At 44.5% G+C, this 14,340-nt stretch overlaps 1 protein-coding gene across 1 annotated transcript in view; it reads left to right on the top strand.

Moving 5' to 3' along the window:
* ABCA13 (ATP binding cassette subfamily A member 13) overlaps nt 1–14,340 on the top strand; it is a 326,881-nt gene that overhangs the window by 132,898 nt on the left and 179,643 nt on the right. Inside the window, exons 34-36 of the mRNA XM_039235661.1 lie at nt 58–387; nt 2,402–2,471; nt 3,151–3,282. Coding sequence (XP_039091592.1) covers nt 58–387; nt 2,402–2,471; nt 3,151–3,282 — 532 coding nt within the window. The remainder of the gene's footprint in view (nt 1–57; nt 388–2,401; nt 2,472–3,150; nt 3,283–14,340) is intronic.

The following is a 14,340-nucleotide window of genomic DNA, read 5'->3' as shown; positions in this document are numbered from 1 at the left end:
GGGTCCGTTCCCCCTCAAGCGTCCGGGTCCTGACTCGGGTTTCCCTTCTCTTGGCAGTACATGCGGATGATGGGGGTGCACCCAACCGTCTTTTTCCTGGCCTGGTTCCTGGAGAACATGGCCATGCTAGCCGTCAGCAGCGCCGCCCTGGCCGTCATTCTGAAAGCGAGCGGCATTTTCACGCACAGTGATGCATGCATCATCTTCCTCTTCCTCCTGGATTTTGGGGTGTCGGTAGTCATGCTGAGTTACTTCTTGAGTGCGTTTTTCAGCCAGGCCAACACAGCTGCACTTTGTACCAGCCTCGTGTACTTGATCAGCTTCCTGCCCTACATCGTTCTGCTGGTTCTTCATAACCAATTGAGTATTGTCATTCAGACGTTTCTGGTAAGTGGTTGGTGTGCTTGTAGGCATGCAGAATATAACCGCTGTGATCTACCCAAAAAGCCGTCACCACATCACACCTCAGCTCATCACTTTTGGATCTCAGTGGGCTTTCTGATGTCTGCTTCTTTTTTTTCTTTTAAGTTTTATTCTGAGAAAGAGCAAGTGTGTAAGGAGGGCAGGGTCAGAGAGAGGGGAGAGAGAGAAGATCCCAAGCAGGCTCCACGCTCTGAGCTGTCAGTACACAGCCCCATGTGGGTCTTGAACCCATGAACCAGGAGATCATGACCTGAGCTGAAGTCAAGAGTGGGATACTCAACCGACGGAGCCCTCCAGGTGCCCCTGAAGCCTACTTCTCCTGATGCTGCCCACAGATGCAGACCTTATAATGTTCTTTGGTTGATGTTGCACTGGTTTTGCAAGAGGGGAGCCCATTAATAATTGGCACTTTTCATGTAGTGGGGACTGTCCTCTGGAGACTCTTCGGAAATCGGAAACATCCTAAAGGCACCCATAGAGACTCTCCGTCTCATGGGTGGAAAGATGTAGATTTCCAAAACTATTTTAGAAGCAAAAAAATAAGTATTTTTCATGAAGCATCAGGAATCATCTCACATTAAGTGGGGAGAGCTCCCCATTAGCAATGTCCGTCATTCATCCACTTATAGTGTACTTCCTGGAAAATATGAAATCCACAGAAGAGAGACACTCATCCATTCCTTCTTGAGAATCGCCTGGGCACATAGTGGTAACTCAATCCGCATGGAAGGGATGGGAAGATGGCTGTGAGGATGGGCATTGGGCAGTCCCTGCAAACATTTGAATTATGCCCGAGTGTTCATTAGGCCACGTTCCCAAAGTGCAGTCTGTTGGGAGGTGTGGCCAGTGCCACCAACGGAGAATTTGGGAGAGGCCGAGGAGGGTTGAATCTAAAGGCTCCAAGGGCATCTGAAGGCCTTCCGGGGTCACTTGTCCCACACGACATCAGTGGTGGTAGATGTATCCTCATTTGTTGGGACAGGGTCACTCTCTCTGCTCCTTTGGAGCGTCAGGGTGAAATACTGTGTGAAGGCCAAATTGTTTCCCTCCGGCTTCAGGAAACCTCCCCGCTTCCCGACTGACCATGTACATACAGCATGGGTGTGTGCACACATTGGAAAAAACATGGCGCCCTAAACCACGACTTTTCTCCATTGGAAGGTGCTCGCCACTTTCTATCAGCTTATGTCACACCTGTGGTAATTTATAACCCGTAATGTCGGGTTAGTGTTAATTAGGTGTTTCCAGAAAAATTAAATGAAAACTGGGACCATTTATCGCCCCCTCTTCTCCAACCCCATACTTCCCACATTTTGGAAAAGACCATTGACCACTCGGCCTGGATTTCAAACACTGTTATATGGTGTTTACTTCAGTCTCTCTGTCTAAATGTTCTAGCATATCTAGCTTGATTTCCTTTTTTACATGTTCACATGTTTTCTACTCCCCAAAAATGTATATATATCTAACTCTGGTACATGATATTTTTAAGTTTAAAATGCTCTTTCGATGGGCTTATTTTTTTTCTTTCTGACATAGGACTCCTCCCCTGGAGATAAACTAATATTTCCCGTCAGCGTTCCCTCTTTCTAGTGTAGAATGGTGTCCACGTTCCCTCAGTCTGCCTGCGGAGTGCTCCAGGGCGTTCGCTTAGTCATAAAAAATAAGAAATTGCTGTGTTCCGTTTTCCCCCGTCCTGTGTTCTGCATTTCTGTGTGCAGGGCGGTGGATTTATGGTACTTGAAACACCCCAGCAAAGAGAAATAATTCCTTTTCACACGAAAAGCTAGCTTGTTAGTCTACTTTCTAGAATGGACTGACATTCGGCGCCGTCTCCCAGGGTTGGGCATTGAAATCGCCGCCTGGAGAGATGGTTCAGGGGAACGTGCGTGGCTCCTCTAGAATTGAGCGCTGAGGCTTTTCCGGGGTCTCCGTCAAGTGCTAACATGCTGTTTCTCTCTTCACTGTCCCCGGGCAGTGCCTGCTCTCCACCACCGCCTTCGGCCAAGGAGTATTTTTCGTTACCTTCCTAGAAGGGCAAGAAGCAGGTAAGGGGATGCCTTTTTTTTTTTTTTTTTAAGTGTATTTATTTACTTTGAGAGAGAGAGAGTGAGTGAGCACGGAGGGGCAGAGAGAGAGGAGAGAGAGAATCCCAAGCAGGCTCCAGCTGTCAGCTCAGAGCCCGACATGGGGCTTGAATTCACGAACCATGAGATGGTGACCTGAGCTGACACCAACAGTCAGATGCTTAACCGGCTGAGACCCCCCAGGTGCCCCAAGGGGAGGTTTTTTTGTTAAAAAAGCGATTCAGTGATTTGGGGTTTTAAGAGTTTGCAGTGGCTTTTTGCAAGCACCACTGAAGAAGGTCTTCCGTACAACGTGCAACGGAGTCCCTGGGTTTGATTTAGCTGATGTGAACGCCTCTCACTGTCCGGTCGCCCAGGATCTGTGTATTTTGTTGAGGCCACAAAACCAGAAATAAGTAGCATGAAAGCAAAATCGCAAAGGCTGGATCTTAACATGTTAAAGCCACGCCCCCTGGTCACCTTGAAATACACGCAAGAGTAAGCAGGCCGACACTGGATTTGTAGAGCAGTAATTCACAGGACAGTCTTTGGTCTCAGCTGTGCTCAGCTTTGCTTTGAATTTCCGGATCTCAAGAACTCACCCCACCAAAATCCACCCTGAAAGGGTGTCCGGATTTGACTGATCTTCCCTTCTTTCCAGGGGTTCAGTGGAATAACATGTACCAGCCTCTGGAACAGACGGGCGCGACATTTGGCTGGGTTTGCTGGATGATTCTCTTCGATTCAGGCCTTTATTTTGTATGTGGATGGTACTTGAACAACTTGATTCCTGGTAAGAATTCTGCACGTTGGAAGATGCCAAATTAAGCTAAAAAAAAAAAAAAAGGGAAAAAAAAAAAGGCAAAGCCAGTTTAAATCAATATACGTGAATATTAGAATAATTCTTTTTTTTTTTAGTGTTTAATTTTGAGAGACAGCGCGCCAGCGGGACAGGGGCGGGGGAGGGGAAGATAGAGCTCGACTGCGGTTCTGTGCTTTCCGTTGCAAAGTTGTTTGATCGGCAAAGTGTCACTGTCCTTGTCTGCAGTGAGAAGAAAGCAGATGTTTATCATTCCTGTTTCATAAAGAGGAAGTGAAGGGTCCGAGGACAAAGAGAGAGGGACGCAGAATCCGAAGCAGGCTCCAGGCTCTGTGCTGTCAGCACAGAGCCCCTCAGCTGAGGCCCTTCCCCAGTGGAGAGCCTGTGTGGGAGTCTAGGGGTAGCCCAGACACTATCCGTTTTGGGGCTCAAACTGACAAACTGTGAGATCATGACCTGAGCTGAAGTTGGACGCTTAACTGACTGAGCCACCCAGGCGTCCCTAGAACAATTGTTCATTCTTTAAGTAAGACCTCAGAAAGGGAGTTTGTAAGCTGTATTTTCAGTTTTTTTTTTTTTTTTAATGTTTATTTATTTTGAGAAAGAGAAAGCATGCTCAGGGAAGGACAAGAAGAAGACAGGGAGAGAGAATCCCAAGCAGGCTCCACACTGTCAGCACAGAGCCCCATGCAGGGCTTGATCCCATTAAGGGTGAGATCATGACCTCAGCCGAGATCAAGAGGCAGGCGCTTAACCGCCTAAGCCATCCAGGTGCCCTGTGGCAGGTGCACCCTGGCGGCCATTAGGAGACGGGCCACTGATAGTCGTGGTTCCCTCTGCTGTGTTAGTGGGGAAGAGCCATTTATACCACACGCCTGCTCAGGCTGAAAAGAGCAGAAACAGCTTTTAAGGTTTTTTTTCTTTATATTTTTAGCAATAATGTTTTGATGATTGCTGAGATTGCTTGTGACTCTCTCTATACTTTCCCGAAGCACCTGGGTATTTTGCTTGGCATCTAACCTTTAAAGTTAAGAACTAAAGGAGACAGAGATAGAGACAGAGACAGAGACATGGAGGGGGAGAGATTCTAATCATCTGCACATTGAATATGAAGGGACAGAAAAAGCCATCAGTGCATTCTGTTGACCAAAACGTATTTCAGACTTGGGGAGCTCATGCGTCGTTTAAGGATGAGTAAAAATCCAAATGAAATGTGCCATTGGCAAGATCGTTTTACAGAAAAGCAGGAAAACATGGCGTCCAAGAATTAGAGAGAGCGCATCAACCTGGAAAGTGCTTAATTTTGAACTTTTAGATTGCTTTGTCTGAGGGCATTGAATAAAATTAAAGCAAAGGTGGATTCCAGGAAATAAGAAGTTAAACAAAATAACTGAAGAATGCCAAGATGAGATAAAATTGATGGAGAAGTCCTGGATATTAGAAGGCAGTTAGGGAGCGTGAGGGAGGGAGGTTATATAGCACGTATGTGATATCGACTGTGAAATGTTTGAGGAAGGGGTCACAGGCAAAGGAATGCGGCGGGAAGTCACAGCTGGGATTGGAGGGTGACAGGGAGCTCCTGCATTCAGGATTGTTGCAGACAGGCAGCCGGAAGGGGACGGACAGACGGGTGTCACAGACGTGTGCTCTCCCTGACGAGGGCATGCGCAGACCCCAGTGAAACACGATAAAGAGGGAACGGGAAGAAGACAGTCAGGTTCTGCAAAGTAAGCGTTCACCATATCGAGTGCAAAAGTGATGAAAAGAAACATCCATGGTCTTGGAGTCCACGGACTCAAACCCAGCAAAGACAGGTTACTCTGGGCAGCCCAGGGATCCGCATAAAATTTGGCCAGAAATCCAGAAGGATGTTTCCTCCTCCTCCTTCAGGACCTAACGCTTGGGGATCGGGGAGGGGAACGTCATCCTGTATTGAAATGAAGGCGTCTGCAGTGAGCAAACCCCTGGTCCTGCTCGCTTCTGCAGGCACAGTGAGCCTCAGAGAGAGACAGAGGGGGAGATAGAGATAGAGATCCAGACGGGAGGCCGGGCTCTGGTGCATTTCTGCAGCTTTTGCGAGCACGGCTGAGTCAATTCAGAAATGGGGAGATGTGGACAGAGAATGGCTTTGGGTTTGACAGTGATGATTGTGTTGGTCATTATTTGGGGCGGGTGCAAAGCTGGTATGTGCTGGTGACAGTGCTCCAATCCCAAGGGAGCCCTGACGCTGTAGTACAAGCAGGGAGGTGGCTGGGGTGGCGTCCGTGTGGGTGAGCAGAGGCCCCAAGTGTGTGCAGAGGATGTTCCTCCAGGGCACAGAGAACGTCTGTCACAGGTGCCGGCTGTGAGGCTGTGGCTGTGGGGCCAGGGAGGTGCTCTCACGTTTGCAGTGTCTTCTCAGGGCCATCAGGGTGTTGTGGTCCCACGGAAGGTGTGGCGGGGAGGAGATGGGGGACCAGAGAGGGAGGGCGGGCCAGTGTGCCCGGTACCGCCATCACCATCCCCTGCAGGTGCTTGTCACGGGCGGGAATTAGATGTGAAGGTGAAAGTCCCAGCCCCAGGGGAAGGGAACAAAACAGAACAAGACAGAGATGACAAAAACGGGTGACAGACCACCACTGTTGGTGGGTCACACACAAGGATCCATTGCAGAAAGCTGTGACCAATCAGATGACGGGTCGCGACCACAGAACCGTGGAAACCTCTAGCTTAGCTGTGTGTCAGCATGAAGAGCGGAGTATAATGTGACAAGATTGCATTCTCAAAAGCAGTAAAATATCTCCGTGTAAATCTAATATAGAAGAAAGTATATGTCAAATAAGAAAGGAAAAGGTTTGGCGAACATAAAGTAGATTTGAATAAATGGAAAGATCCCAAGTTCCCTAATGTGGTGATTTACCATTTTAAGTGTGTTGACTTTCTCCAAATTAATGCATGACTTTATATAATTTATACCATTTAATATTAAGCATAGGGTTAATACAGTAAAACCCACATAAATCATTTAAATAAAAAATACTAAAAAAGAAACTTGGTTTTAATTGGTGAAATGTTTCTAAAGGATAGCTGAAAATGTAAATTAATGACTGTGGTCAAAATCATAAAAAATAATGAAGGGACGGGTGACTGATGATTATATAGAATGTCACTGTGAATTGTCAAGGATTAAAATGGTGGAATATGGGGACACCTCTGGGGCTCAGTCGGTTAAGTGTCTGACTTAATTTTGGCTCAGGTCATGATTTCAAGGTCATTGGATTGAGCCCTACTAAGCATGGAGCCTGCTTGGGATTCTGTCCCTCATTCCCACTCATGTACATCATTTCTCTCTCTCTCTCTCTCTCTCTCTCTCTCTCTCTCTCTCTGTCAAAATAAGTAAATAAACTTAAAAAATAACAAAATAAAATTGTGGAGTACTCACGTAATAACAGAGCAATGGAACAGATTAGAAAGTTTGGTAACCAACTCACTGTCAATCATAGTTCAATTTGTGATAAAGTTCACATTTTTAATCCACGAGAAAGATGCAGGCTAGACTCATTCATAAATTCATCAGAAATAAATATGATTAAAATAATGAGGAAAACTAATCAATACGTGAAAGAAAATGTTAAAATTCTCAAGTCAAATTTTAGAAAGGCGAATACGAGAAAACGACTTGAACAAACCGTTATAAAAAGAAAAGTTTATACTTGATAAACAGAAAATAGTTTAATGTCGCACAGACATAGGGTTGCACAGACAAAGAAGACCGTTTTCTCCTTCTCTGACTGCTAAAAACTGTAATGACTTGGGGAGGAATAGGGGCTTGTTTTTTTTCTTTTCTGCGCAGGTGTTTAATTTATGGGAAAGGGAAATAATTTAATTATGCAACTCAGGACCTCGGGGTTGTGAGTTCGAGCCCCATGTGGGGTGCAGAGTTTACTTAAAATCTGTACAAAAAGCGTTTATTCTCTTTGCCGCAGAGATTCAGAGAAATGGCCAAATAAACTCAAAACAGATGTGCGCACAGATGTTCCTGGCACATTATCTTTGAAAGCAAAATTCTGGTAAACCTACAATTTCTATCTAGGATAGTGGTTTGATTACGAATCAACTTTACATTTATAATACGGACTTCTGTGAGCTAGTTACACATCTATTACATTATGTTTTGCAGGAATATACGTGGATGTGGGATACAGGAGATCATTGGCTGCTGTGTACCAAACTGTCTGTGAAATAAGGGATAAAATATAACAATATTCAGTTAAAAAATTTTTTTAATTTTCATTCCACTATAGTAAACACACAGTGTTCTATTAGTTTCCGATAGACAATACAGTGACTCAGCACGTCCATACGTCACCTGGTGCTCATCACGACAGGTGCACCCTTCACCCCCATCCCCTGTTTCCCCCGCCCACCTCCCCTCCGGTGACCATCAGTGTGTTCTCTGTGGTTGTCTAGTGCTTTGATTTGTGTCTCTTTTTTTGTTTGTTTGTTTGTTTCTTGTATTCTGCTTATGAGTGAAATAATTTGGTATTTATCTATCCCTGACTGGGTTTATTTCACTTAGTGTTCTGTTCTCTGGTTACATCCATGTCTTTGCACAGGGCAAGGTTTCATTCTTTTTATGGTTGAGTAATATTCCACTGTGTACAAATACCACATACCCTTTATCCATTCATCAGCTGATGGATACTAGGGCTGTGTCCATAGTTTGGCTTTTGTAAATGTACTGTGGGGTGCCTGGGGGGGCTCAGTCGGTTAAGCACCTGACTTTGGCTCAGGGCATGATCTCGCAATTCATGAGCTGGAGCCCCACATAGGGCTCTGTGCTGACAGCTCGGAGCCTGGAGCCTGCTTTGGATTCTGTGTCTCCCTCTCTCTCTGACCCTCCTCCGCTCGTGCTCTGTTTCTCTCTCTCTCTCTCTCAGAAATAAACATTAAAATTTTTTAATTAAAAAATGCTGCTATAATCATAGGGGTGCATGTATCTTTTCAAGTTGGTGTTTTCCTATTTTTTGAGGTGCAAATAACCAGTAGTGGAATTACCGGATCATGTGGGTAATTCTATTTCTAGTATTTTGAGGAACTCTCATAGTGTTTTCCACAGTGGCTGTACCAGTTTACATTCCCACCAACAGTACAGGATGGTTCTTTTTGTTCCCCACATCTGTACCAACACTCTATTTCTTGTCTTTTTGATACTAGCCGTTCTGACTGGTGTGAGATGATACCTCATTGTGGTTTCTATTTGCATCGCTGCTTAAGTGATATTGAGCATCTTTTCATGTGCCTGTTGACCATCTGCATTTCTTTGGAGAAATGTTTGTGTCTTCTACCCATTAAGAAAAGACAGACAGAATGAGAGCCAGAGAGGGGCAGAGCGAGGGGGAGGGACAGAATCTGAAGCAGGTTCCAGGCTCTGATTTATACTCCTGAACCGTGAGATCATGACCTGAGCCAAAGTTGGACGCTTAACTGACGGAGTCCCTCAAGCGCCCCTTCTGCCCATTTTTTAGTTGGATTATTTGTTTATTGTGTGTTGAGTTATAGAAGTTCTGTTTTGGGTACCAAGGCTTTTTTTTTGGACATATCATTTGCAAATATCTTCTTCCATTCTGTAGGTTGCCTTTTAGTTTTGTTTGCTGTGCAGAAGCTTTTTATTTTGATATAGTCCCAAGAGTTTAGTTTTGCTTTTGTTTCCCTTGCCTCAGGAGACCTATCTAGAAAGAAGTTGCTGCGGCCAATGTCAGAGAAGTTACTGCCTGTGCTCTCCTCAAGGATTATTATGGCTTCAGGTCTCACATTTAGGTCTTTCATTTGGCATTTACTTTTGTGTATGGTGTAAGAAAGTGGTCCAGGTTCATTTTTATGCATGTTACTGGACAGACAACACTCATATCCCATATCCCATTTTCTCATATTCCAAGTAGGATAGTCTTTCCCACTTTATTGAAGATTAATTGACCATATAATTTTGGGTTTATGTCTGGGTTTTGTATTCTGTTCCATTGACCTATGTGTCTATTTTTTTGCCATTAGCATACTGTTTTGATCACCACATCTTTGTAGTGTATCTTGAAATCTGGGATTGTGGTACCTCCAGCTTTGTTCTTTTTTTTTTTTTTTCCAAGGTTGCTTTGGCCATTTGAGGTCTTTTGTGGCTCCATACATATTCTAAGATTATTTGTTCCAGCTCTGTGAAAAATTTTGCCACTGTTTTCATAGAGACTGCATTAAATCTGAAATTGCATTGAGTGGTATAGACATTTTAGCAATATTTGTTCTTCCAATCCATAGGCATGGAATATCTTTCCATTTGTTCTTTCAAATTTCTTTCATGGATGTTTTATGGTTTTCAGAGTATCTGTCTTTCACATCCTTGGTTAAGTTTACTATGTATTTTATTATTTTTGGTGCAATTGTAAATCGGAGTGTTTTCTTAATTTCTTTTTTGCTACTTCATTATTAGTGTATAGAAATGCAACACATTTCTGTATATTTTGTATCCTGTGACTTTACTGAATTTATTTACCAGTGCTGATAGTTTTGTTTGTTTGTTTGTTTTGATTTGTTTTGTTTCTGGTAGAGTCTTTTGAGTTTTTAATAGAGTATCATCTTATCTGCCAACAGTGAAAGTTTGACTTCTTCCTTGCCAATTTGGATGCCTTTTATTTCCTTTTCTTGTCTGATTGCTGTGGCTCGGACTTCTAGCACCGTGTTGAATAAAAGTAGTGAGAGTGGACATCCTTCTCTTGTTCCCTTTCATGAAGGAAAAGCTCTTAGTTTTTCTCCATGAAAGACGATGTTCGCTGTGGGTTTTTCATACGTGTCCTTTATTATGTGGAGGTATGTTCCCTCTAAACCCACTTTGCTCAGAGTTTTTATTATGACTAGATGTTGTATTTTGTCAAATGCTTTTCCTTCATCTGTTGTGATGGCCTTATGATTTTTATCCTATCTCTTGTTAATGTGGTGCCTCATGTGAACCATCCTTGCAGCCCAGGGGATTGTGGTGCATGGTTTTTCTAGTGTCATTGAATGCAGTTTGTGAATATTTTACTGAAGACTCCTGCATCGATGTTCATCAGGTTTATTGGCATGCAGTTCTCTTTTTCTGTAGTGTCTTTCTCTGGGTCTGGTATCAGGGTAATGCTGGCCTTGGAGAATGAATTTGGATGTTTTCCTTCCTCTTTCATTTTTTGGAATAGTTTAAGAAGAGTAGTGGTTAACTCTTACTGAAATGTTTGGTCGAGGGGCGCCTGGGCGGCTCAGTCGGTTAAGCATCCTACCCTTGATTTTGGCTCAGATCATTATCTCCGGGTTCTTGAATTTGAGTCCTGCATCGAGCCCTGTGCTGAAGATGGAGCCTGCTTAGGATTCCGTCTTTCCCTCTCTCTTTGCCCCTCTTCCCTTGCGCGCGCGCTCTCTCTCTCAAAAAACCCCAAAACGACATTTGATAGAATTCACCTGTGAAGCCGTATGGTCCCGGGCTTTTGTTGGTTGGGAGTTTTGGGATTACTGATTCAATTTCATTGTAGTAATTGGTCTGTTCAGCAAGTGAAGGTGGGAACTGCCCAGGGGTGAGTGTCCCGTCCTTGTTGTGTGAGTCAACCAAGAGCTATCAGCCAAGCTGCTAGTTTTCACGAGTCTTTTATCTTTTCTAAACACTAAATGAGGTCAACATGGAGCTCAGAGGGATAGGAGAAGATGTCTTCCTGGGGGGCCAGGAGACACTGCAAATTGGGTATCATTTGGAAGCACCTTGGCCATGAGGACCACCCTGTGAGCTTGCCCAGGCTCCTGTGCCTTTCTTTAGGGGAAGGTCAGTATATGTGCCCGTCATTTCCTGACGCCCATAATTGCCTTCCTACAGTGTCTCGTGGGGGAATTTCTGCTCTTACACGGGTAACATCTGCTCATCTCACAGCCAGCTCCCCCAGACACATCTAACCGGGACAAGGATCTGTGACCTTCTCAGGCTCTCTGACGTCCACCTGCTGTACCTTGTCCAGGGCTCATCTCCACTCTTTGGTCAGGTCGTGCAGCGTGCTCTGTGGCCTCCAGGAAGCTAGGATCCCAGCCAGACTGGATTCTGCCCCTTGCATGGAAAGTACAGGCAGAAGGGTCTGGAAACCGCTTTAGAAGTTCAAGCCCCCATCTGTACATTTTGCTTAAGAGATTTCGAGGGCTGGGTTTTCATATCGGTCTTTGAGGTAGTACCGCTGAGTTTAGGTACTGGATAGTTAGGAGGAAAGACCAGATTTCATTCTAGAATAAAAGCTCAAAACTCTAAGATCTGTCTCGCAGATTTAAAAATAAAAAAGACATTGAATTGGCCAGAGATGACCATGAAGTTTTCTTTCTTTCTTTCTTTCTTTCTTTCTTTCTTTCTTTCTTTCTTTCTTTCTTTCTTTTTCACTCATGAAATTAAATTGCCTTATAAGGCAACTTACATATCCTTAAATGACACTGCTTACCTTACATTGTAATAATGCGTTTGATGTACAATTTACAGTATTTATTTTTAAATTTGATAAAATCTGCCAATAAGAACAAAAACCGAAATTGCCAGAAAAGACTGCTAGGATCTGAGATTCATTAAGTGGGATTGCAACTTCGAGGGGCTCTTTGCCCCAGTGTACTTTTTTTTTAAATGTTTATTTAATTTTGATACAGAGAGAGAGACAGAGAGTGAACAGGGGAGGGGCAGAGAGAGAGGAAGACACAGACTCTGAAGCAGGCTCCAGGCTCCGAACTGTCAGCACAGAGCCTGACACGGGGCTCAAACTCGCAAACTGCGAGATTGTGACCTGAGCTGAAGTCGGTCTCTTAACCAACGGAACCACCCAGGCACCCCTGATGTATTGTTTTTAAGACCAATATTTTGTAATACTTTGCTTTCTTGAAATGGAATTCACAGATAATAAGGCCTGATTACCTACTGATTCAAAAAATTAATGTGATGGCCTAACTACAATACAAAAGAAATAAAAAGAAAGGAATTTGTAAGAAAATAATATATACATTCTTAATGCTTGCACGTGACTTTATTAGAACACAGAGTAAGGTACTCAGTTGCCTTTACCTACTTTTCACGGAATAAATTTGGACTTAAGGGAAGGAAAATGATTGAAGCCATGTGCCACCGTAAGCAAAGGAAAAATGTGACGGAGATAAGTGTACACACTGGAATAAAAACTAATATGGTAATTCAGACCAAATCGGAATTATTTGTATATGATAAGGAAGAATGGGAATAGTTTTAGTTAAAGGAGGAAAAGTGTGGGGTCAGATAACTCCTCATGTTAAAACACAGGGCGTGTAATTTTAAAGTATAACCAAGGATATGTCTCCCATCACCTGTTACCAGTGCCTACATTTGGTCCCCAGTGTTTTGAAGACTTCGGTCAATCATATCCTTTCATAGATGACAGGATGGAGTGTGGATCGGGCTCAGGAACAGTAACGCAAGATGGATTTCAGAGAGCCAAGGGATGGAGACTTGCAAACAGCATCAGAAAAAGATCGAAGGAGGCCTCTGTATTAATCACTTCAGTGTGTAATTTTTATACAAAATATCCTTTTTATTATTTTGCTGTACAACTTAATGTAGAGAATGACATAGTTAAAAAAATTTTTTTAATGTTTGATTTTGAAAGAGAGAGAGAGAGAGCACAACTCAGGGAGGGGCAGAGATAGAGGGAGACACAGAATCTGAAACAGGCTCCAGACTCCGAGCTGTCAGCACAGAGCCTGACTTGGGGCTTGAACCACAAACTGTGAGATCATGACCTGAGCCGCAGTTGGACGCTTAATCGACTCAGCCACCCAGATGCCCATTATCATGACATAGTTTAAAAAAAAAAAACAAAAAAGCCCTTAATTAATTAGATGTAGTGCATTTCATAAAACACTGCTAATTTGAAAATATTTGGTTCTATGTTTGGGAAAAGTGGTCTCCAGTCATCTGTCCCGAATTTGTGTGTTATGAGCTCTCTGAGCTGGTACAGTTGTGCTGCGTCGAGTTTGCAAAAACGCTGAGTTGGCGTATCCTGGCTGGTGGGGTTTTCTGAAACACTGAGGACTTCTGCATCAGACCGTCATCTTTCAGTGGTTTGCAAGGTGTTTGCGTTCCTGGAAAATCCAACGTGTATTAAAACTGCACAGAGAGTTTGGGTTTATATTGTCCTAAGCTCGACTGGCTATCTGGGGACGAGCCTCCTGGAATGCAGGTCAAGGGCAGTTCTGTGTTGGGCTGGGTCATCCTGCCCTTTGTAGGACCCCCACCAGCCTGGTTGCCTGCCCACTAAGGCCCATTAGTGCCACCCCCATTTGTTAATCATGCCTTTTGGTGTTCTTTATATCTGATGCTCTGAAATCTTAGAGCCTCACTGACCCTGGAGGGACTGTCCCCCAAGGGCTAGCCGATTCTGAGAGACAGTAGAGGATTCATTTGCTCATGAGCTCACTTTTCATAGGCAAACCAGCCATCCAAAGTCCCCACTCCTCTGTAGGCCATCCTGTCCCCGGCCATCATCACCCCGGGGTGGGGGACCAAGCACCTTGGGGGCAGCCTCTGTGCCCCAGAGGCTGTTGAAATTATTTAAATACCAAACCTCCACCTGCTCCCCCTGCCTCAGGTGTTCTTCCACAAACAACCACAGCAAAGGCTCGTGCCCACATGTCCCTTCCGCCTCTGTCTCCTGGTGCTTCCTCGCGTGGCCGCCGTGTGCTCCCTGCTCCTGGGGTCTGAGATGCACGCTGTCTTCACAAGGCACCTGTCTCCTGATCTGCTGGCCGCCCCGGGCCTGAATATGATAAAAACCTACCGTTTCAAACCCCCATGCCCTGTGCCAACCCAAAGTACCGCTTCCCACGTTTCCAGAACACCTCCTCGAGTCTCCTGTGTTGAGATGCACAGTTGGGAAGTCCCGGGTGGTTCGGGAGACCCCCTACTCAGGGCGTGTGGGGAGTGTCCGTGTTCCTCTCCACCTTCTTCACCCCTCTTTTCTGTCAAATGAGCAGGTGCGGACCCCAACA

This window comes from Hyaena hyaena, unplaced genomic scaffold (genome assembly GCF_003009895.1).
Source record: "Hyaena hyaena isolate Hyena2069 unplaced genomic scaffold, ASM300989v1 scaffold_101, whole genome shotgun sequence".
NCBI lineage: Eukaryota > Metazoa > Chordata > Mammalia > Carnivora > Hyaenidae > Hyaena > Hyaena hyaena.
This window is presented reverse-complemented; position numbering and strand designations above follow the sequence as displayed.